This window comes from Amphibalanus amphitrite, unplaced genomic scaffold (assembly GCF_019059575.1).
Source record: "Amphibalanus amphitrite isolate SeventyFive unplaced genomic scaffold, NRLGWU_Aamphi_draft 000169F_arrow, whole genome shotgun sequence".
Lineage (NCBI taxonomy): Eukaryota > Metazoa > Arthropoda > Thecostraca > Balanomorpha > Balanidae > Amphibalanus > Amphibalanus amphitrite.
In genome coordinates, this window is record NW_024881664.1 from 417,972 (window position 1) to 441,876 (window position 23,905).

General features: G+C 48.7%; 3 protein-coding genes across 13 annotated transcripts; 2 read left to right on the forward strand and 1 right to left on the reverse strand.

Moving 5' to 3' along the window:
- The first annotated feature begins 452 nt into the window (after positions 1 to 452).
- Positions 453 to 4,272, forward strand: LOC122383612 (uncharacterized protein KIAA0754-like). 2 transcript variants are annotated; one of them, XM_043370209.1, is made up of 5 exons: positions 453 to 620; positions 1,515 to 1,966; positions 2,300 to 2,469; positions 2,788 to 2,947; positions 3,326 to 4,272. In XM_043370209.1, the coding sequence occupies exons 2-5, from the start codon at positions 1,597 to 1,599 to the stop codon at positions 3,592 to 3,594; spliced, it is 969 nt and encodes a 322-aa protein (XP_043226144.1). In that variant the 5' UTR covers positions 453 to 620; positions 1,515 to 1,596; the 3' UTR covers positions 3,595 to 4,272. The 2 variants fall into 2 exon arrangements, with proteins under 2 accessions (XP_043226144.1, XP_043226143.1); XM_043370208.1 differs by having other exon boundaries at positions 571 to 1,966.
- A 581-nt stretch (positions 4,273 to 4,853) lies between these two features.
- LOC122383614 (rho-related GTP-binding protein RhoU-like) lies at positions 4,854 to 13,976 on the reverse strand. 4 transcript variants are annotated; one of them, XM_043370212.1, is made up of 5 exons: positions 13,960 to 13,976; positions 11,488 to 11,730; positions 7,023 to 7,081; positions 5,773 to 5,961; positions 4,854 to 5,308 (listed from the first exon to the last, which is right to left on the reverse strand). In XM_043370212.1, the coding sequence occupies exons 2-5, from the start codon at positions 11,675 to 11,677 to the stop codon at positions 5,072 to 5,074; spliced, it is 675 nt and encodes a 224-aa protein (XP_043226147.1). In that variant the 5' UTR covers positions 11,678 to 11,730; positions 13,960 to 13,976; the 3' UTR covers positions 4,854 to 5,071. The 4 variants fall into 4 exon arrangements, with proteins under 4 accessions (XP_043226147.1, XP_043226148.1, XP_043226145.1 ...); XM_043370213.1 differs by having other exon boundaries at positions 13,952 to 13,971; XM_043370210.1 differs by lacking the exon at positions 13,960 to 13,976 and adding an exon at positions 13,729 to 13,944.
- Positions 13,977 to 14,306: 330 nt separating this feature from the next.
- On the forward strand, positions 14,307 to 23,901 carry LOC122383615 (protein NipSnap homolog 3A-like). 7 transcript variants are annotated; one of them, XM_043370217.1, is made up of 6 exons: positions 14,307 to 14,327; positions 15,464 to 15,588; positions 16,008 to 16,188; positions 16,440 to 16,601; positions 17,403 to 17,627; positions 23,096 to 23,901. In XM_043370217.1, exons 2-6 carry the CDS (start codon positions 15,580 to 15,582, stop codon positions 23,170 to 23,172), a joined length of 654 nt encoding a protein of 217 aa, XP_043226152.1. In that variant the 5' UTR covers positions 14,307 to 14,327; positions 15,464 to 15,579; the 3' UTR covers positions 23,173 to 23,901. The 7 variants fall into 7 exon arrangements, with proteins under 7 accessions (XP_043226152.1, XP_043226154.1, XP_043226151.1 ...); XM_043370219.1 differs by having other exon boundaries at positions 14,315 to 14,327; positions 15,514 to 15,588; XM_043370216.1 differs by lacking the exon at positions 14,307 to 14,327 and adding an exon at positions 14,331 to 14,364.
- Positions 23,902 to 23,905: the final 4 nt, after the last annotated feature.

The window sequence follows — 23,905 nt, forward strand, 5'->3', positions numbered from 1 at the left end:
AAATGAAAAGCTTGTTTCTAGAAAGTTGAGTCAGCTGACTCATGTTCCTAAATGTTTGACTCAACTCAATGTCAAAAGTTATTTTACTGACTCAACTCTGACTCAACTCAACGCCTGAACAACTCAACAGCTCAACATTTTATCCGACTCGACTCAAATCTGACTCATTTGAGTCAGAGTTGAGTCAAATTTCTGACTCGACTCATAAGTCAAGCACAACCCTGCCGGACACAGTTCTCTCTTCCGTGCCCGGTGCCCCAACCTCTCTTCACTAATGTCTAGGACCCTGATAAGTTGACATCTTCATAGGGTGGGCACTTCAAGCTGCAATTATCATGCATCGCGAAGTTTGCAAGGAACATGCATTTAATGGAAATATTTCATTTTGATTCTCCATGGTCAGCAATTTAGGCCCAAACCGAAATAATTTTGCATAGGCAAACCATAGTGCTGTTGTGATTGATTAAATAGTGGTGCTGTCCCTTGGCCCAGGCTTACAAGTCTGACGCGTCTGAGACAATTGCATTTAGGCCCCCCCGTTGGCGATATTGCAAGATTATTGCTTGCAAGCAATTGCAAGGCAGAGGCACCACAGGCACCAGCACCAGCCACCAAGCAAGGTAGGTACTCTGAAGACTATATATGGCCTTGCTCTGAAGTTGCTCTGAAGAACCATCAACGAAGAAGTGTGTTTTATTAGTGGATACGTATTTAATAAATCAATTAATTGATAATCAGTTTTTTTGTATGTCCTAGGATTCTATTAGAGCATTTTATTCCAATTTTGTTTTGATCTTGATTTTCCATAGCTATACATGCTGTGGCTGCCCTGCTGGGTTCGATTATATCATTGACATCAAATCAATGTCGTTGGGTAGTGGGTACCTATCCAACAGTTGTTGATTCAGAAGTTTAAATTGGACCCAGCTAAGGCTCCCAGCATTTCAACCTCTTGTTTACCTTGATAGTTTCCTTTGTTGCTGTAAGCTAGGAAAAATAATTTTTAGCTTGTGTTCTAAAAATTATGCTCAAGGTGCTCAGTGCTGTGTCGTGTGATAAGTGTAATTTGTACGCAGCAGATATACAAGCTTCATTCAAAAATAATTAATGTTTAAATGTGAGATGCTACAAGGTCACCAGCCAGAGTCTATTCATACTGGACTTGTTAGGTATCTATCTACATACTTAATCTATAAATACCTATACTGATTTGATAATGTTATTCCAATTCATATTGTTCCTAAAATTGTCGGGGCTTGAACATGTGGATTTATGATTTATGGACACATTTGCAGTGCCATAATCAAGACACTTTATTGTAAAGTTTGTAATTATTCATCTTATGGCTTACCACTAACCCTTTACATGCTACAAAGTACAAGCAAACTCTGGTTGCGGTTAAAAATGATTGAAAATGTAAAGGTGATATCTTTCATTGAGTATGCACAGTACTTGCTGCTTTTAGTCATGCTATTTCAGCAGTCTATGAATGAATTGACTATTCCAATCTACAGGTTCTCCAGTTCAGCGCAGCAATCAGCATACTCAATAAATAGATAGAGGTTACTCCTTATCTAGGCTCCTCATAGAAATCCAATGCGTCCTGATAAAAAAGGCAATAGACGACGCGATGAGAGGAGGAATGGACCCAAAACTGCACCGCCAAAGCCTGTGGGGCCTCAGAAGCCTTCAGGGCACGTCCAGAAGACCCCTGCGGTGGCACAGCCGACTCCCTCCGTAGCGCCGCAGACCCCGGCGGCTGCGCCGCTGCCGTCCGCGGACAGTCAGGGGCCGCGCGTGCTGGAGCCGGCCGCGCCGCCGCCGTCGGACACCGCGCGCTACCGGCGCCGCGAGATCCACAGCAACTGGCACCGCTACGAAGAGGAGCCGGACGCAGAGACGACGCCGCTACCCGACGAGGATTTTCTGCGCGGCGATACCTTCGAGGAGCTGCTGGCCGCCTCCAGTGAGTGCAACTGGCGCGATGACGGTACTGCGGTGTGGCCAGTGGCGGGCTTTTAATTGTCCTGCTTATTGTATGGTTACTGGGGTGTAGAATGTAGATGGTCCTGTCCTGTCGCCAGTGGATTTTTAACACTAAGCCAGTCCTATCTTGGGTTCCTTTGTTTAACTTTTGGATAATCAGAGTCCTGCTGTTATACTTTTCTGAAGGTTGAATGCTGTAACTGAATGACCGATGCAGTTTTTGTATTATGCGTCCAGTGAAGTGTGAGGGGCGGCGCTAACGCCCCCTTGACCGTGCGGTGTGACAGTGACCCTACCGTGCACCTGTCGACAGCCGGGGACGCCGGCCATTTTCAGCTGCGCAGCGAGCGCTCGTGGCTGGAGTCGGGCGCTGGCGGCGGCGCCCGCAGCAGCCTGCTGACACTGGAGGCGTACCGGCCGGCAGCGGCGCTCAGCTGCCTGTCTCTGCCGCGGCGACTCGGAGTGGACGAGCGCCACTTCACGGTGAGGACCGCCGGGCGGCCGAGAGTCAGAGTGACCTCGTAGGGTGGGCTGCTGGTGCTTTTTAATCATTGGAACTCATTTGTCGGTGATTAACAGGTGTCTGCATATTTATGATGTGTCACTTTTCCATCATTTGATTATAGCAATACCTATTTAAATTTTGAGTTGCAATGTCTTTCTAAGCTACTTTTTAGTTCAATAAGGCCGTCAGTCCTGACCTTAGTACCATTAAATCTGTGGGAGATATCGTGCAGCTTGTCCACTGACCGATGTACGAAGTCCTCCGTCCGCTGACCTCTGCCTTACCTCTGTTCGCAGGAGGAAGAACTCCACCAGTTCACCCTCGATGCCGACACGTGTCGCTCAAGTGCGGCCGCCGCGCGCCCAGCTGAGCGCGCCGCCACCCCTGCCGGGGAACTGAGGCCCGCCACCGAGCGGCCGACGGCGGCGGCGGAGGAGCGGCCATCGACCGTCAACGGTAGGTTTTGTGTGCTGGCCGACCGGGCGGCTCCGGGGCCAAGGAAGGGGTATAGGTACAGTGGTTGTGTTGGGCCCTTTATTTAAAGTGGCTGTGTGCTTCGATGGCTGGTACTCATTACGAGGTCCTACGCGGTTAATCACCACCAGTCAGCGTCAGTTTTTTTTTAAAACGACATTTGAATCCCTTGTCTGGAACGTTTTGTCCTTGGTGTTGAGTACAATGCACTTTGGTGAAAAGCAAGCTATAAATGGACTTGAGCTGACGTGAATGCTGAACCCAAGTCACATTGGTTTGAAATAGGTAGTGTGTTTTACTCCTCCACCAAATGATCACACCGCGTCTCGCCTGCCTCACCCTAACCTCGTTCCATTCCAGGCACAGCTGTTACGGAGATGGCGCCCCCTGTCGAGGCGCTGGCGTCGCTGGCCGTGGCGTCCGCAGCGGAGCCGGCTGCGCCCCCTGTGGAGGCGTCTGAACCCCCGGCAGAGGCAACGCCACCTGCCGAGAAGACAGCGCCGCTCTCCGACCGGCCGGGTGGAGACGTCGCGCCGGAGCCGGCGACGGAGAGCGTAAAAAAACCGGCCCCGGCGCCGGCTCTGCTGCAGGACGACTGGTTAGATTCGGTGCTCTCGGACGAGGACTGAGACCGGGAGCCTGACTGACAGAGGCCGTGAACCTGCAGGGACTGAGGACCGAGAGGCCGTGAGTTCTCTCTGTTCTCAGTGATCGTCCTATGTGGCCTTCTGAGGACGGCCCCTCCGTGAGAAGCCGTCCACGACTGAGGAGTCAGGTCTGACAGTCCAGAGCACTGAGACCGCTGAGACCACGAGACAGCCATTTAAGCGAAGACTGCGAGTGCGGACCTGTTGTGTCTAACCGCCGCTCTGTAGGCGGCCTACCTACCTTCACTATCCGCCTCGACCTACCCGCCCGCTAGAGTTGTAGCGACATGTACCGTTCTCCTACCTTATCTGCCTCTCGGATTCCCAGCTTCCTAAACTGACTGTTTGCTGTCCAGTCTTCAGCGTTCCCTATGCAGTGTGAAGTATTCGTTAATACCCCTCAACGCTTCAGTGGGAGTACTAAGTACTGGCCGTATGCATACTGCATGTATCCATGCGCGTGTGGATGTCGTGTGCTGTGTTTGTTGATGTGTGCGGATTACGTGCGGTCCCCCGTCACTGCAGGGCGACTTTGAATCTCTGTTGGACGGGTTTGGTGCGTGAAGGGAAACGTGATCGGACCGACGCACGGGAACTGGTTTGTTACGGACTGCTGTCGTTGTTATGTGACAATATATAACCGGCTGTGAGTACACATTAGCTGCACGGTCTTCGCGGCTAGAACCAAACCTAGCAGAGCTGAACCAAACGCTGAATCTCGTAGCCCGCATTCTGTTCACCAGAAGTGGATAGGCGGTACGGGGCAAGGCACCAAACCAGCGCTCTGGGCATTGGACATTGGACCACGAACGCAGATCAAAGCTGGAACGTTTTGTATTCAGGCACGTTGAGTGGCACGTGGGGCCGCCCGTTTCCCGGGCGCCGAGCGCTCATCACAGGGGCCGCCGACCCGGCCCGGGCACACACTGAAAGCCGCCGGTCTCTTCACCCGCCGCGCCCAATAGGGCCGGTACAGGACCCGCCGGTCCGCCACCAGTAACAACCATCAACAACGCGCCGCCCCCGGCTGCAGCTGCCCTCTGTCTCCCTCAGACCTCCACCGACCACACGTCCCCCGCCCCTCCCCAGCTGCGACCACACGTCCCCCGCCCCTCCCCAGCTGCGCACAGCCCCCCGCAGTACACTGCCGAGCTGCAGCCACCGGCGCCCGCAGCACTACTCACGGCGCAGCGCTGAGTATTCGACGCCAGGCCCAGGGCAGCGGCACAACTCCGAGGCACTAAGTATATAACATAATATTAACGAGCGGCTCTCAACGACGCGGCACAGCGATAAAGACATAAAAATTATCATTATACACGGTGTAAAACATAGACGACAACAGTATGTGGAAAATGCGGCGGCACTTTTGCGGCGCTTCTCCCACCGCCGGTCGGCGACCGTCCCTGGGCGGCGGGGCGCTCCGCCTGCGTCCCTTCACAGACACTCGCAGTCACAGTCACATGCACAGCCAGCGCCGCCAGCCGCGCCGCTTCTTGTGGCCGGGCGGCGGCGGCGGAGGGCGGCGCCGCGCCTCCAGCCCGCTGAGAATGCACTGGTCGAACACTTCCTTTATGTTTTTCTGCGTCAGCGCCGAGCACTCGATGTAGGTGTCGGCGCCAATGTTGTGTGCCAGCCGCCGGGCGTCTGCCTCCGTGACCGGTACCTCTCGGTACTTGTCCAGTTCTATTAGCACCTGTGATGACACAGTCACAGTGTCACTGTGAGACACGGTCACAGCGTCACCTGGTGGGACACGGTCACGACGGCGACAGATGAATGTAACTCGGGGCTACACGAGGTCAGCGTTAGTGACTAGGTACGCCAAGACGGCTGGAAGGTCGCACATCGTCGACACTCATAGGGCATAGGTCACACGCGCCACTGAAGCGTCCACATGGAAGCCAGCGGCAATAAGGGGAGCAGATTATAGCCAGCAGAGCTCAGTACGAGTGTGAACATCGCCTGAGCCAACCAATAGCCCCAGGGATGAACATTAACCAAGCCATGACTCCATGAAGCCAGATATCGACTTGGAGAAACAACACCCGCCAAAACCCGCAAACACCACACCTGCCCTTTTGACAAGTCTGCCACACCACAACTGCCTACCCCTGCCTTCAATCTCCTGCGGTTAGGGATGGGGACATCTGGCTGTACCTTGACGTTGGAGCGCAGATCGGACTGTGTTCCGACCAGCACGATGGCCGCCTGCGGGTGATACTCGCGGATCTCGCGCACCCATTTCTGCGGCACGTTCTGGAACGAGCTCGGCGACACCACGCTGAAGCAGGCCACGAAGACGTCTGTGTCCGAGTACCAGACCCGCCGCAGCCAGTCAAAGTCCTCCTGGGGAGCGGACACACGGTGAGGGTCACACCGGATAGCTGGCAGGGCGCGGTGTCATGGGCGTGAACAGGAGCGTGTTTGATCGAAACTTGCTAGAATGCAACTAACAATGACTAAATGTCCCTGTTCTGAATTATATTTCACCTCGCCATGACATGACTAATGCAACTTCAGAAGTATGTAGGCATCGTCATGACTACGAGAAGATGCGTGGGAGCGGCAAGAGGCTATTCGGGGGGGGGGAGGAATTGACCACTTGCGCACCTCCCACGCTGGCGCCTATGTAAGAGCATCCGAAATTCCCAGCTCACAGCTCCCTGGTAACAGCTGCATGTGTGGGACGGCGCGACAGTACCTACTAATCCCATGGCATGAGGGGTACGATCTCCAATGTAGATAGAAACACGTGCCAGCGACAAAAGTCCCCCCCCCCCCCACGCGCTGTCTGTCGGACGGCAGACGGCGCCGGCCGATGACACATCCTCCGGGTCAGTACGATCGATCGATGGGGCGACCCTCCCCGCGAGGCGACCGATGGACCCCGTCCGACCGCGCGCGATAACCCGTGCCTTGAGTCACCGGTCGGGCGGTCCGGTAGCTATCGGTGGCGGTGGCCAGATAGATGATATAGACCTACCGATATAGAGCTACTATCGGTGGCTGTGGCGAAACGGGCTACACTACACTGACCATGGCACGGCCGCGGTCTGACCAGTTGCAGTGGCTATCGTTTTCTCCGGTTATACCGTTAGACATCAGCTCACGGCGAGCCCTCCACTCAGTATATACGACTTACTTTAGCCATGCCGATCATATCACGTTACGTAGAGCACCTTCTAATGCCTCAATATCGTTGCGTTTGTTTCAGACCCGTGAAGAACTAACCTACCCAACAAGTGCTACGGTTTTACACCAATCTAATTTAACCCCCTTAACAAACCATTCCTATTTCACGACTGTCCAGTGTCCACCCACTACCAGTCCCGTGAAATGGTGCTGCCTTTACGCTTTACCATTCCATCGCCTTGTGAATGGTGCCCCAGGCAGTGTTCAGTGCTCACCTGACCGGCCGTATCACAAAGCTGCAGTTTGACGGGCCTTCCGTTCACCACCACATCCACTGCGGGCAGAGCAGAATTAGATTACACATGGGCTCCATCACATAAACTCCATCACATTGCTTCCATCACATAGAACAGTCACCGGTACACACAGGCTACCGCGGGCCACAGCAACACGGGGCGATAACAATTTGGGGCGATACTAATGAGTATGGGCCATGGGGTCAAACCAATAGTGAGACCAGTAGGTAACCGTAATCAATTACACTTCACAGCTATCCTGAGTGCAAACACACACAGTGCCGACGTGACTGTATTGAATCATACAGCGAATGCGATATATGTCGTGTCATTATTGCATGTCGCTTACGTAAGTGAATCTAGTTTGTTGCCAGATTTATTTATCATTTTACATACAAACTGATAACACTTTAATGTAATATCTTAGCTGTACCAGGCCACATCAGGATTGACTTCGCTCGCGCGAATCTTCTGGACGGCCTTTGCTCGCGCTGAAGCGTATTTGCTTTCGAGCCGCCTTGCGACTGCTTCACTACATGGCCTGTAAAGCTGATAAAAGAGTTCGCACTTTCCACCGAGCAGAGTGTAATCAATGACTCAAAGCTCACACTAGCAGAAAAAATATTACAGCAAGCAGAACAGGCACCAACACGCCAGACGAAGCATGGGCTATCATAGGAACCTTAGTCTGGTCTGCAGAATTATCGGCGACCTATAGTCAGCAGATAGGATGATCGAACGTAGGTCGCGCGAGCACGAAACATTCTGGGGAACCCCATATTGCCGGCCCATCAGCATTCCATCTGTCTGGCAAGCGCAATATGAATTTTGGGGATTTTTTTCATGAAGCCGCTTTCCGCTGGTAGTTATGTTGTGAATGTCCACACCACACACCTAAAGCAGGGGGGGGGGGGGACTCATTTCTCCCGTCTAAGTCGGCACCTGGGCCACGTAACGACCTGTGGTAAGCGTTGTTCGAAAGGTCGTCAAAATCTTTTAACGACCAGCCACTTTAAAGGTTTAACCCTCGCCAGCCGAGGGGAGGCCGGGGGCGCTGTCCCCCCACAGTTTTTTTTTTCGCGATAGCTCCGAACACGCCGGGATAGAGAGCTGAAACTTAGCATGCCTGACCTTTGATTCAAGCCGGACCTTGTGACACCAACCGCATTTTCAGGTCAGGTCAGGTCAGGTCACAGACCTGTGACGTCATAAGTGAACCTCTGCAGTCATCAGATGTCACAGCTTCGCAACGCCCTCAGTGCCAGAGGAACTTTCACAGGGAGATGAAACTTACAGGGCTTAGCATCCTCCAGAGTTCTCACAAATTGTATATCTCAGAGTTTTTCTAAAGATCACATGAGGTCAGGTCGGTCAGAGGACCTCCCCATTATAAGTCAATGAGGAAAAAATGAAAACTGCTATTTTGGCGCCGGGAATGATATCAAACTATCTCAAGGACACGGAATAGTGATTTTATTCATTTCTTGCAATGTTCAATGCTTTGCTTTTGCATTGCTGACCTTGCGTGGCGTCATTTATGACGTCACTGGGCCTAGGGTCATAAGAGTTTTTCGTCAATAACTCCCGATTAAATTGAGCTAGCGAGTCGAGAAAGCCACCGATGGAATCGGAAAGACCTGCCAAATCGAGTGATATGCGATATGACCTGCTTCGACCAGCTACGTGACCTGGGGCTTCGATCTGACCTTGATCCGAGGTCAACACCTCAAGTTGACCCCACCCGAGCAAAAAATATACCATTCAACGTGCCTGAGCGAGGCGAACACGATGGTGCCAACATCGCGGCGCTGCAACCGTTTTTTGCGAAGTTATCAAAAACCGATCCCGTGCCTTGGGCCACTTGACCTGAACTCAGGTCGCTGGTTCACCTGAGCACTGAGCAGTGGGCAGGGCTGCGGAGTCGGAGTCGGAGTCGCCAAATTCTTACCAACGAGTCGACGAGTCCGGAGTTAACGCTGCATGGCTCAACGTCATGCACTGCACCTGTTTGATTGACGATACTGCGTTCGAAATAAGATTTTGTCAAAAAAGGCCATTTTGCTGTTTTGGACGAACGTTTTCAGAAAGAAGCAGAAGACAGACGGTGAATTCCCTCAGAACCTGCTTTTTAATCCTGCATGCTATTTTAAATGCATATTAGAAACGCAAAGCATTGGAACGCACAATGTGCACAATGTGCTTTGCACCACTCTTCTATTATTTTACTTAATCTTTGTTGCTCATGTTCATTTTTCGATCGTTTTACTATGTTGTTGATGCTCAATAAACACTCTGGAATGGAATGGAATGGAACGCGCAAGGGATCGTTTCAAGCAAGATTAAAACACCTCCATTATGAACTTCAATATCACGATATGGATTTTAATAGAACCGTCCGGAGTCGGAGCCTAAGTTGGAGTCGGAGTCCATTTTTGAAGCCGGAGTCATGGTCGGAGTCACCCTAAAATCCATCGACTACGCAGCCCTGGACCTGAAACCTTAAAATCGGGTACCAGTCTCTGCGTCTCGTAACGGCGCACACGCTCATTTTTCCGCAATACTCTAGCTCCATTAGGGGCGAAACGGCGAGGAGCGTCGTAACACACAGCTCCACCCCCCCCCCCCCTGGTCGGCCGCGCGCATGCAGAAAACCAATAGGTCCGGCAAGGATTAAAGATCACGCCAGCTGACGCCATTAAAAATCAATTTGTTTCCGATTTTAACGATTCCGGGAAAGTCGGCGCCCCACTCTGATGAGAGCAACATCGTCGCGGAAAAGACATTTGAGGCCTCTTTCGCTGAAATGTCGTCATATTTATCCAGGATAAATGGCTTCACTTTGTCGTGCGTTCGCCTCATCAGTCATCACCCCTCTCTTACTTCTCATTGGCGAATTCCATATAAATATAAACAGCCCATAGCGTATTTACATCGCCCTCCCGGCTCCCAGCGCATGCTCCAGCATCTTATTCGCCACACATAACTGACATTCCTACTGGCTATGCTTGAATAAGGTACATAACCAATGGAATCAACCCACTCTGCCCATCCCGAACAAACATGCAATGATAAATGGGTCATGGTTCAATGAATCACAACTCAAGCACGCCGAACATGATAAGAACTCATTCACAGTAGCACACGAAGATTCGACCTTTCAATAGGCACAGAACAGTCTAGCTCACAAACTTGTACTGTTGGAAAATAAAGATCTGTGGCATCTCACGCACAAGCACCAGTGTCCCAAAAATTGTTGATTTGGGTGGGAAACGACATCCAAATGAAAATCATTTTCCGCTCTCACCTCCAATTTTTAAGTGACCAATTTTCCACTCTCAATTCCACGAAGGAAGAGCAGGTTGCGTGGATGGTTGTTTTGCATCCTCTATCTGCCATAATAGTAGATAAATTAACGTTTTTTATCCTTTCCCACTCTTTTTGGGCTTTTTCTGACCAACAATTTTTCACTATCACCCATTTTTGGTCAGCAATTTTCCCCTCTGACACCCAAGCAAAAATATAATTTTGGGACACTGACAAGCACACATTATAGCTAAGTAGTATTCCTGGAGAATATCCCCTTTCCCAGTAATAGCAAAGTAACGATGCGACATCCTTGACTCCTCTAAGGGCACGTGGGGGCCAGACGATGGATACCTATGTCAGTTGGGGGGCCTCCACTCCACACATACGCACCTAAACTTTCGGCCCTCAGCGATGGGAGCACAGCATCCGCACTGCTCAGTGTAATAGACATACAGCCCACCGCTAAAGTAATGTAGGGTTTTACCAATCTCAACGGTTGACTTTGACTGGCGATTGTTTAATGCGGAGTGATCGAAAAGAAGATGTCAATAGCTAAAGTTGCAGCTGCAAGGGTGACGATACATATAATATAAGCAAACTAGTCGTGGTAAGGGCTGGTAGTCGCTTGGGTACTCACCGTTGTAGTCGTCAAGCGTCGTCGGCTGGTAGTCGCTCAGGTCCTCAGTACTTCTCATCGTTATAGCCGTCATAGTTCGTTGGCTGGTAGTCGCTCGGGTACGTAGACGCTCGGGTGCTCAGTCCTCACCATTATAGTCGTCATACTTCATAGGCCATTGGCTGGTAGTTGCTCGGGTATTAAGTACTCACCGTTGTAGTCGCCTTACGTCGTTGGAGGGTTGTCGCTAGGGTACTCACCATTGTAGTCGCCATAGGTGGTAGGCTGGTAGTCGCTCGGGTACTCACCGTTGTAGTCGTCATAGGTCGTTGGCTGGTAATCGCTCGGGTACTAGTCGTGATAATGGCCGGTAGTCGCTCGGGTACTCACCGTTGTGGTAGTCGTACGTCGTTGGCTGGTAGTCGCTCGGGAACTAGTCATGGACAGTGGACTGGTAGTCGCTCGGGTACTCACCGTTGTAGTCGTCATAGGTCGTTGGCTGGTAGTCGCTCGGGTACTCACCGTTGTAGTCGTCATAGGTCGTTGGCTGGTAGTCGCTCGGGTAGCCGTTGGTGGCGTAGCTGACCACCATGGACGTTTTTCCCACGGCGCCGTCTCCGACCAGCACGCATTTGACGCGCTCCGGCGGCGGCGGCGGCTTGCCGGCCATGACCGGACTGCACGGCGGACTGGCGCCCGTCTGAATCAGCATGCCTCTTCAGGTGCCGGGAGCGGCGCCGGCGTGGGTCGCACACGACAGACCACCTGGCCACGCGCAGCGGACCAGACGTCAGACGGCGACCTCACACTTACGGCCGATCAAGAACCAATATTTGAATAGTCATCTACCAAACGAAATGAGGGAATAATGTGTTGCAATCAGTTAACAAAAATGCTCAGGAGTAAAGGGATGATTGTATAAAATGGCAATCAATTATACAATATACAGGTACACTGAAATTGAATAGAATAATGATTGACTGATGATAGGATTTGCATATTTTAGTGAGTCTTTTGGTTAAAAAAAAAAAAAAAAACAATGTGAAAGCCTATCCAGCAATTTAAGGATGGGGTTGAAAAAAAATCCTGCTAGCATTTAAACATACATAGACACATACATTCAAGACATTTCCAAGTAGCATACCATTAAGTGCTTAAGCTTGAAGCTTAAGCTTTAAGCTTAAGCTGATGTGTCGGCCCGGTGCACCCGGGCGACGGCGGGTGGTCAGCTTCACCTGCCCAAGGTCCGGACAGCGTTTGCCCGACGTGGCTTTTTCTACCGTGCAGCTAGCACTTGGAATAGCCACATGTGACTCAGTTTCATGTGATACATTGGTAGCGTACGGAGTCGACATTTTATGATGTAATAGGTATGATCTATTTTAACTGTTTTATTGCAGCATTGTGGTGTACTTTTGCATATTATGTAACTGACGTGGGTACCAGAAAATCCATCTTATGGAGGATCCGAATAAACTATCTGTATCTGTATCTTTGAAAAAGCTGATTAGCATTTGGCACTTTGAACATCTATCATGAATAATTCATTAGTCTATGGGTACAGCTCATTGGCTATAGCTTACAGGAGCCCTGTTCAAGTGCTCTGCGGCCGCCGCGGCTCCCGCGGCCGGGAGGCGGAGCCTAATATCGGTTAGGTTGAACACCCTCGCGGCTGCGGCCGCTGCGGCCGGCGACGAGAATGGCACGGTTATTTTGAAAGGAGATGCTGATCAAAATTTTGTGTGTAATGGCTTTATAATGGCTTTATTACTTCAATTAGTACCTTTTTGAAGCAAGTATTCCTTAACAACATAATAAAATCAACCGAAACAAAGAGCGAAATCCGCAATGTTTGTCTCACGCGCGCAGTTCATGTCGAAGTTTCCCTGCGGTCGCTCCCGAGCGACCGCGGGAGCCGCAGGAAGAGCTACGCATTACCCAGAATGCTGCTCTCGCCTGATTGGCCGCCAGCTAAGCTCCGCCTTTTTGGCCGCGGGAGCCGCGGCGGCCGCAGACACTTGAACAGGGCCAGGGTTAGATGCCCTAGTGTGAGCTTAGCTGTTTCCTGATTGCTTGGCTATGAATTGATGCCAGTGGATCAATAAACAGAAAACTTTCAGTAGGTACATCCAAAGTTACCTACAGCAGAATTGCACCTTGACACATCAGTATTGTTGAGGAATGAAAGACTATGGAAGGGGAGTAACTTTAGATACCTAGGGCTGATAGTTACATGACTTTACTACTGGGCTTAATGTGACATACCTGAGACACAACAAACAACATGGAATCAGTGGTATCAGTATAGCATGACAGCACACCCTTATTCCTAGGAACCTTATTCAAATTGACATTTGCAAGAGGCCAGTTTGAGTTTTACTCTCATTATATGTCACAATGGGCCAGTTTAGCTTAGGTACATTAATAAAACGAGGGAAAGTTAGCTAATACAAAATTAAATTTTTGCAGCTTTTTCTTTTTCTCAAAGCTGCCCCATAATTTTACCTGCCACACTTAATATAAGCACAGTGGTACATGGAAATACAGACGGAAAATGGCACTAATGGAGAAATTAATAGATTTTTTTTATATCTAGCACTGAATTGATATATAACAAGCTCTGGGTAATATTACAGAAAGTGCAAGCGCCATCATATGCTGGCAGCTAATCCAGTCAATACCACAGTCTGTGGCCTCAGGTTCTGAACATGAATAGGAAGAATGGTCAATTGTATTATTTAAAAAAGAGTTCAAGTTACCTACCTACAGTTGGAGTTGGTAGTTACTAGTTACCACTTGACTTGCCTACTGCCTAGCGCAAGTCAGTATATTTTCCAATGCGCTGCCACAATCATTAATGAAAAAAAGATAATGGAAGAGCAAATAATTCAGAATTGCATGATATAACACGGACACTCCTAAGTAAACAACAAACTTTGCACAAAAATTGGCACACAAAAAACGCAAAAAACCAAGCAAAAACAACTTATGAACCCTTTTTCCGCTTTTTCCGCGCCGTTTCTGTCACTAAAAGTTCATAGGCGGCCTTGACCAAGGCTTGACTAATGACTGTACCAATATTTGAGTGACGGTGCTTTATTATTGACGTCATGTGTGCAATAAAATGTATTCCTATTTTTTATCTTACCATTTCTTACATAATGAATTGTGGAAACAAGAGATTCCATCAACTTAGTATGGTTCAACAAAAACAAAACATTTCCAGATAACATTTGATATTGTCATTCTTCCTTTTTCTTTGTGAATTGATTACGTCATCATCGAGAAATCATATCATGTTGCTACTCATTCCTGTGATATCCTTGATTTGATTTATACACAGCATACAGCGCGAATCTCCTGTTTAATTCCAAAACATTTTATCCTTGATGACCTCTGGACTCAGGGCTGCGGAGTCGATGGATTTTCGGCGACTCCGACTCCGACTCCGACTCCGGCTTTCAAAAACCAGCTCCGACTCCGACTCCGACTCCGGGCAGAATTGTCGACTCCGACCGACTCCAACTCCCGACTCCGACTCCGCAGACCTAGCAGGGCTGCGGAGTCGACAGATTTTCGATGACTCCGACTCCGACTCCGGCTAGGGTTTCTAAAATCGACTCCGACTCCGACTCCGACTCCGGTCACAACTGTCGACTCTGACCGACTCCGACTCCGACTCCGACTCCGCAGCCCTGCCTCTGGTGACCTCGATATTGACCTGACCTGAAAATGTTTTTGTATAAGTTGTAGATCTTTAAGCGACCTATCAAACGCCGTTTGCCGTTTGTCGCTCCGATGTGTGGTTTTATATATTTCCCTTAGTTTCATTCGTGGTGGCGGACCGTAAGCAGCAATAACCAATTACTTCCCAGTACGGAGTACCTATTGGTTGTATTAATTTTTAAATAAATTATAGCTAATTTTTATATGCAGTATTTACTTACCTACAGTATTTTACCATGGGTTTTAGTTAAATAATTCAGTTTGACAATTCTTGAGAAAAGCATTTTGATTTAAATAATATTCTTATCCTAAACTTTTCATGTAAGGCAGATCCTCAGAGGAGGTATCAGATATCAGATGCTGTTGGGGGTGTAACGTACGCAGAATGTAGCGCTACATTCTCCCCAAAAAGGTGGAAGACAAAAGCAAGTGTCCAAAGGCAGCTTCTTCATAGCCCCAGTCCATAGGGCCTACCTACTCTGTCTTAGCATTTGCCTCTGTTGAGCAAAATGAAGGTAGATTTCAAGTTCACATTTCTAAATAAATTAATGAATTCATCTGAATCAAGATCAATAATATTTGAAGCAGTGTGCTGGTGGTATGACACCTGTTTTAATTATCCACCCTAAAAGCTAGAAATTTCTGAAAACTTAGATCAGTGAGTGCCAGTGGTGTGTGTGAGTGTGTCTTCAATATTGTTGAAATGTGTGTAATTGAATTGTCAAAGTTTTGTATTGTTGGATGTTGCAGCTGACACTCATGCTTTTTCCAGGCTTGAAAACAATTCAAAATCTTGATCAATAGCTTTGGTTATACTTTCAGCCCCAATAGGAAGGATAAACCTTTCAACTTACTGATACTGTCACAAATCTTCAGGTACCTTCAGCCATGTCATTTGTAAGTTGAATGGACTGCATCAAATTCTCAATAAGAAAAGTTGGTGACTTGTCTTGCATGCTGAAATGAATTGATTACACCTGCATGACTCTTGAAACAAGATCACTGATCATGATCAGTAGAATCAGTTAGTAATGAAAGCTATCCATGATTGTAGCTAACCTCTTGGAGTTGGACCCTTTTCCCATTCACTAATCAATCTGTAATTGACATCTGTGTGTGAACATTGTAGATCTTAACTGTCATGCTGATGCCAAAAAGCCATAGGCTTTTGTGATGTATCTGACAATAAAGCCAGACATGGCTTCTTACTTTATGTAGATATATCATTTGGGCCTTTGTAATGAATGACACTGTGCTTGTGTACTCTTATCTGTGTACATTTGTCTACTCTCAATATTCTGCCTGGTGGTTTTCAGAAGGCGGCCGCCTGTGCTCTGTACGAGCTGCGCACATACAGTCTCCATCTGGATCGGATGGCAGCGTTTCTGCGCGACACGGAGCGTCTGTTTCACCTGCGCACGCAGCAGTCGCCCGTGCTGGGGTACTGGACGTCGGAGCTGGGCGGCCTTCATCAGGTGGTCCACCTGTGGCCCTACGGTGAGCCGGCTCGTGATTCCGTAATACAAACGGTACTGGGCGCTCTTTTCGATTACGTGTCTCGTATTTCAGCCTATTTCGTGTTAGTAGACACTGGACATACTGGTATTGGTTCGTCATACCTACGTGCGATTTGTCGCTTCTGCGTTACAAATGCGTCGTTTGTGCCTGAGTTATTTGCTGGTTTCTTTATTTATCACAAGTTCATAGCTACACATTCCGTTTACGTGCCTGCCACCTGTGTTTCTCAGAGAGCCTGTCCCACCGCGCGTCGGTGCGAGCCGCGTTGGCCTCGGACACGACGTGGCTGCAGGAGTACGTGGGCCCCGTGCTGAACCCGGCCGTCCTCGGCCAGGAGAACCTCCTGCTGCGACCGCTAGAGACCACCTCCGTCACTGCTCCCACCGGACCAGGTGCGAACACTGCTGGGTAATCTTTATCTTTGCCGTACCTGGATTCAGTGCGTAATGTCTACTTAGTGACGTTGTTGAGAAGGAAACCATGTCCATTGTCCCATGTCCCATGATGAAGTTTAGTGTAGAGTTGCGATGACATGAAGTTTGAGAGTTTTCTGAAAGCATGCAACAGTAGGTAATTGTTCAAATTAAGTACACATTTCTCGATGATGCTACCACTTTTTTATTTTAACTGGTGCATAAACAGTCAGTTACGACGCAGTTCATTTTTTATTCGAATTTCACGAGTCAATGCGTTTGACGGAAGCTCGCTATTAATTTTTACTGGTAGTCATCTCGACCTTCCGATCGTAAAATGGTAGCACGAAAGAACTCTTCAGACGTTTTATTCCGATCAATTGCATTTACGCGGCACCGGCAGCTAAGCGATGTTACAACTACCATTAACCATATTGACGATGCGGTAGTGTCGCCCCGCTGTGTGTCCACTGTCTCCCCCCCCCCCTCTGATATGGGTCCGGCCTCGTGCAGGTGTCACTGAGCTGCTGCAGCTCTCTCTGACCGGCCCCGAGTCGAACTGGTCGCCCCTTCCCCCCTCTGACACTGTCCGGCCCCTGCAGGTGTCACGGAGCTGCTGCAGCTCTCTCTGACCGGCCCCGAGTCGGACTGGTCGCCCCTTCCCCCCTCTGACACTGTCCGGCCCCTGCAGGTGTCACGGAGCTGCTGCAGCTCTCTCTGACCGGCCCCGAGTCGGACTGGTCGCCCCTTCCCCCCTCTGACACTGTCCGGCCCCTGCAGGTGTCACGGAGCTGCTGCAGCTCTCTCTGACCGGCCCCGAGTCGGACTGGTCGCCGCCTCTGCTGCAGGTGGCCGCCGAGGTCGGAGAGGCCGCACCCGACCACACACTGGTCGGCTGTTTCCGCTCGGTGATCGGTCCGGCCAACAGCGCCGTGCTGCTGACGCACTACCCGAGCCAGGAGGCGCTGCTGAAGGCCGCCGAGGGCCGCCGACTCAATACCGCCTGTGAGTGCTGGAACTCGATAGACTGTCGCGCCGCGCAGAACTGGCCAGCTTAGCGTAATTACCTGTTTTTGGTCTGTTCGTCATTGTTTCCTGAGCATTAAAGGGACCCTCCCACCTTCAAAAAAGTTTATGAATTGGCATGAAAGTGATGTCGCTCGGTTCAGAAAGAGCGAAAACGAATATCTACTAAATTTCACCGAAAAATATTCACCGGTTTTCAAGATATTAGACTTTTACTTTTGTTTACTTTTTTGGGATCTCCGCTGTTTCTAGCGACTTTATTTTAGAAGTGCGGCGTTTGCGGCAGATGTTGCGCGCAAATAGCATATACCACCGCGTGCTACAAAACGTTTTAGTCAAACATTTAAAAATCGTTAGATATCTGCGCTGACGTCACACATTCAGAGGGGTATTCCTAAGCATTAGCCCCTCTGAATCAAAATGCTGCAATTTTGAAATTCAATATTTCCGATTTAAGGCATTTCTCGATGTTGTGAGTGCCGAAACCGGTAATTGTGAGCCAGGGACCCCATTTTGGCTATCTCAACTCAAATCTAATGTTAAGGTGGGAGGGTCCCTTTAATAATAGTAATGCGAGTTAACCCGCGCCCTGGTGGGGTCTGTTTATAACGCGACCTGGTGGGGGGGGGGGGCTATTTTTTGCCCCCCCCTCGTATCTCTGAAACTACTGGACGGATCCGCAAAATTCAAACGGCGTTCGAAAGGCCTGCCAAATTTGTCGCAGGAAACCAAATTTCATTGACCTCGGGGTCACCGATGACGTCACAGGTCAGGTCAAAGATGAAATGTTTCTCCGGTCACGGGTGTTTTAGGGAATGCGCTATAACACCGAGGAAAACGCATTTTGTAGAGAATCAGCGGTAGGGCGTCAGTTGCCTAGTAGATATGTTGCTATTAGAGGTCACTGGCAATACCAGGTCAGGTCACAGGTCAGGTCACCAAGGGTTACAGGCAGGGGTGTCGTTTTCCGAAAATGATTGGTAGTGCCCAAAGGCGGCGGCTGGCCATATATGACGGGGCTTACAAGGTAGGGTACCCCCAAATCTGCCTTTCTCATCGGATTTCGGCCACTTATTTTTCGCCCTGGTCATTGACAAGACTAACCGAAATCTAAAAAAAAAAAACACAAAAAAAAACTTTGGAAATCTGGGTCCACACCGGACGCCATGCACAAAACGTGCAGTTATATAGGCAATAGTGTCGGAGGAATGCACGCCATTCTGAAAGAGGCCCACATCGACTTAAAAGGACGGCTGTGCTGAAAGGGGACAGGAACAGCTTTGAGGGCCCAAGCCGACTAAAAAAGACGGCTGCGGGGCCAGGAACGGTTTTGAAGACCCACGCCAATTGAAGGGTTCGACAACTAACGAGGACTGGAAACACAACGATAGTTAGAAAGACCTGCTTGCCAAAATAAAAGGATGACAGTACGAGGGGCGTTCAGAAAGCTACGGGCCCGACCATGAAGGAGCAGAGAGATACAGCATCGACTCATTAGACCAAAAAGTTCATTTATTCAAATAAACACCGTTAAGACAAACACATTTCGCGCAGCGCTTCGCGAGAGCCCTCAAGGCCTCCATAACGAAGTGGGTTTTGGACCCATCCTGCACGTCCAAGACGGCTGATTTCGTCTCCCTGCTGTTAGCGAGGTTGCCGCTGCTAATTTTCTTATGTTGGGGAAGAGGTGGCAACCACTAACCAGAGTGTGCAAGGTTCGGAGAGAAAAAAGTGGATGCGACAACAACTCGAAGCTCATCGCTTCACTGTTCGTCATCCCGCCCATGTACGCAGGTGCGAGGTCGCGGATCAGGTGCACACTTTACGTCAGCTTCCTTATAGCCTCTCCTCGATGTTTATCGAATGGACGCACATCATCAATTGTGTGCCCCTGTTTGGAAAGTTGACGAGCGGGGGGGGGGGGGGTCGCATCGACCCCTCCCCCCTGCCAGGCCGTGTCATGAAAAATGCCCAGGGCGAGGGTTAACGCTTGGTGCCTTTTCTGCACTAACTACTATGAAACGAATCACTGCTCTCTTCTGGGCGTCGCCCATCCTATCCGAAATGGCGAACTATGCTACGAATAGAAGCCCGAATCAATCACAGAAGAGACTTCACCCGCGAGTTGCTGGGAGGGGGCGTTAAACGCCCCCACTTTTTTCGCCGGGCCATAGCATAAAAACGGCGCGCCGCAGGCGCGCCAAATTTCGGTTACCTGTAGGGAATTGATTGAAAATTATTGTGACAAAGTTTCAAAAAAAAAATCGGTCAGAAAATTTTTGAGATATCGAGGTTTTAGTGACGTCATGATTTCTGAGTTTTCGACCAAAAACGGCATATGTTCAAAAAATCATATAAAATTACAGAATAGACATACAGACATTCTGTAAACGCCATTAAGGACTGCCAATACTATGAACAATCAAATGCCTATCTTCGATTATTGATTATCGTTCCGCATTTTCCAAAATCTTGAACTGAATCTTGGCAATTTCTCGTGACTACTTCACGACCATGATACATGAATTTCTTAAATTGAGCTTTTTGAGCGAAACGCGTACACATATGATAAAATGAATGTCACCATCGTGTTCTACGCCCCAAATTACCCATAAAACATGTGTCACAGGCTGCGAATATCGGTTTTGATTTTCGGGAATATGTGCCTACCCGGTTGACCTGACCTTGGCCCTGACCTATGCTTGACTGACCCCTACATGGAGCTGACACTCTTGTAGGCCTTATATGATGGATTGTGCACCGTTTTGACAGAGTTTATGACGAGAGGCGCCCATTGCGAAGTCCTGAAGTCCATGCTACTGAAAGCCCGATTTCAGGTGTTTGACCTGACCTTGACCCGACCTGTGACCTCAAAATTCAACTTTAAAGTAATCAGCTGAAGCGTCTCGTCGCGTTCTTTCGTTTGCCGCCTCGTGCGTTTCGCTGCGCCTATTGCTTCTCGAGTTATCGGCTGGGGGCGTTTAACGCCCCCCCCCCCCAGCAAACGGTGGGTGGCGAAATACCCCAGCAACTGCCGGGTTAATTAATGGCCACTTACTTAATTTTCGTAAGTGGACATCCCAATAACACATCATTTAACACACCGCCTTGCAGGCCAAAATTCCAACTCCTTCATTGTTCGGCCCGAAACTTTTTGAACGCCCCTCGTAGTTACGAGCTTCAGTTTTCGGGGTCTGATGCGGTAATGACCTGGCGTTGAACCCTGGGGAATCAGGCTGCATCACCCACTCAAATCAATATACCTATGGCCTATTCTGGAGCACCGCGGCACCTTCCGAAGTCGGTGTAGGGCCTCCAGCGGCTGGTGTGGAGACGGATCGGGGTCTATTAGGGGCGGTCGCGTGGTATGCGGGACTCAGAGGCAGTTATGGACTTCTATAACCAATTGCGTTTTCGAGCCTCTTAAAATCCATTAAGGACCGGAGTCCTAGACACGTGAAACCTCATTGTCAGCTACATGCACCTACTGTGGCTAGAACCTTATTTATGTACTTGCATATGTGCTTATTTGATATTTGCTTATCTGTTTATTTTGATTTTTTATCAGCTGATAAGTGACAAAAGATTGGTAGGGCTCAGCGAACATTGGTAGGGCCCAAATAAACATTGGTAAGGCTCGGACCCTACCAGGCCTATACAAAACGACGCCCCTGACTATTGTGAAACTTGGTAGGTAGGTAGGTAGGTAGGTAGGTACCACATAACTTGAAATTACTTGACGTAATGACATGATGTGGAAAGTGAAAATGATACCTAGGTATTGATGGAAATTTATGGACTTAGGTACGCTACAAGAAGATTGAATTGGTCAACCAATTCAAATTCAATCTACTTGTGGAGTAAGTATATACCTAGATTTTCATCAATAGTTACCACTTACCATTGAAGTTACTTGCTATCATGTTGATTTTATACATAAGAACCTCATTCATTTTATTTGTATGATATGTTTGAATGCAATTTTCTCAATAAGTGAAGAAAAATGTTGGTAGTGCTCAACTACACATTGGTAGTGCTCAGCTGAACATTGGTAGTGCTCGGGCACTCCCAGGCCTATACAAAACGACGCCCCTGGTCACAGGTCAGGTCACATGAGCCCAACTTTACTAAGGTTGTGTGATACATGTTTTATGGCCAATTTTTCATTTCAAACTCAATGGTGTTGGTTATAAGACTATCAGGTACGGCTAAGGTCACTTTCTGGTGAAGTTCAGGTCAAGGTCAGGTCAAGGTCAGGCCAAAAAAGGTCAAATTTTAAAGTTGATAGTTTTGCATAAAATGGGTATTGATTCGATGCAGCTCGTCACGGGGAGTCTAATGGTGGTCTTTGTTTTGCGCTACGGGGTCTAGAATTGCTAAAAATTGAGTTTGAAAATTTGACGTCATCAATTTTTAACAGTTTTTTCGCTATAACTTCGCCAAAAAAAAAGAGGTATCAATCTCAAATTTGGTATGTGGATGGAAGGCGGTAAGGACTATCATATATATTCCGGCTTTTGCGAAATTCAAAAAACTTTTTGGATTTTTTGGTAATTATATCCAAAAAATCTATTTTTTGATTTTTGGGGGTCAAAATCCAAAAATTTCAAAAATCCGAGATAGCAGTTTTGTAGCCCTGTCCAATCTACAGCTTTTATGTCCTTATCATTTTTCTGTATTTGCAAAGCTATAGGCCTGACAGCTCTTCCCGCGAAACCCTTTTTGGGTCGAAAACGGCAGAACATGACGTCACTCTGACGTCATTTCCGGCCAACCTATCAGCCATTGGAAAAAATTTTTGGTCACAATGTGTAAAATTGATGTCCGGGAGGGTACTGAAAGTTTGGTGACGATCAGCGCAGCGGTTCTGGAGATATATCGAAAAGTCTGGAGGGGGGGGGGGCAAAAAATAGCCCCCCCCCCACCAGGTCGCGGGTTAATGGTTCCTTGCACTTAATCAGACGTGCTCACCCTATTTACTCCACCTGATGCATAACGTAGTTTAGCAACATAAACTATTTATATGTAGAATGTGTCGGATACTGGGGATACCCATTTCCTTTAGCTTTGCTTGTCTAAGCTGACAGTGTCCCAAAATTATATTTTTGCTTGGGTGTCAGAGGGGAAAATTGCTGACCAAAAATGGGTGATAGTGAAAAATTGTTGGTCAGAAAAAGCCCAAAAAGAGTGGGAAAGGATAAAAAACGTTAATTTATCTACTATTATGGCAGATAGAGGATGCAAAACAACCATCCACGCAACCTGCTCTTCCTTCGTGGAATTGAGAGTGGAAAATTGGTCACTTAAAAATTGGAGGTGAGAGCGGAAAATGATTTTCATTTGGATGTCGTTTCCCACCCAAATCAACAATTTTTGGGACACTGGCTGATGGTCCTATTGGTCCGTATCGGTAGCAGTTTTTTTGTGACTCGAGGTCTTTTTCACAGATGTGGACCTCCTGCGGCACGTGCGGACCGCTCACAGTAAGCTGTTGCTGCCACACAAGGTGTCATTGATTCAGTAGTGCCGCCTGGCATTGTCAGTCACTCGCCAGGGGTCGCTTTACCTACCGTCGAGGAGCGGGGCTGGGGGACCGGAGCTGTTTACTAGGGACTGGAGCCGCGCACGCGAATGACAGCGCTCGCCTGGGGGATCCATTGTTGTTTATCGGTGGGTCACGGCCATGTAGGTCACAATGATAATGCGATACGGAATGTGATATTTTAATCATGACTATTTTGTACGCCCACGCATGTTTTGGGTCGCTGTAGCTGTTAGACGGGAGGATGGATACGTTTCCTGCATGTGCATTTCTTTTTGTAAGGGGGCTAGAGGGCTGTGTGGAGACGGGACTGTGATGTTTGCTTACTGCCGGGGACGTGGAAACGCTATTTTTATATGAGCGGGTTTATAATCTCGACACTGTTTTATTAGAGCAGCTCAGAGCGTGGTAACGCATTGTCCTAGTGTTCGCACCAATGCGAAACGGTAAATGCTGTTTGACAACAGTTTTTGATACCATTCCATGACATGATGCGTGTGATATTTCTAACTATTCCACCGTAATGTGCATTCCGTTTGCTGCATCTATTACAGAATACGCGATATGTCTTGTTCAAATGTGCAATATCGGCGCAACTTATTGGCTGAAGACTTCGTGCGAGGTCTTTCACGGAGTGCCAACTAGTTGGTGGGCTGCTGCTTTGAGCGCATGCTGTTCCTGGCAAATAAACATGGGCTCAAGTAATAACTCTATA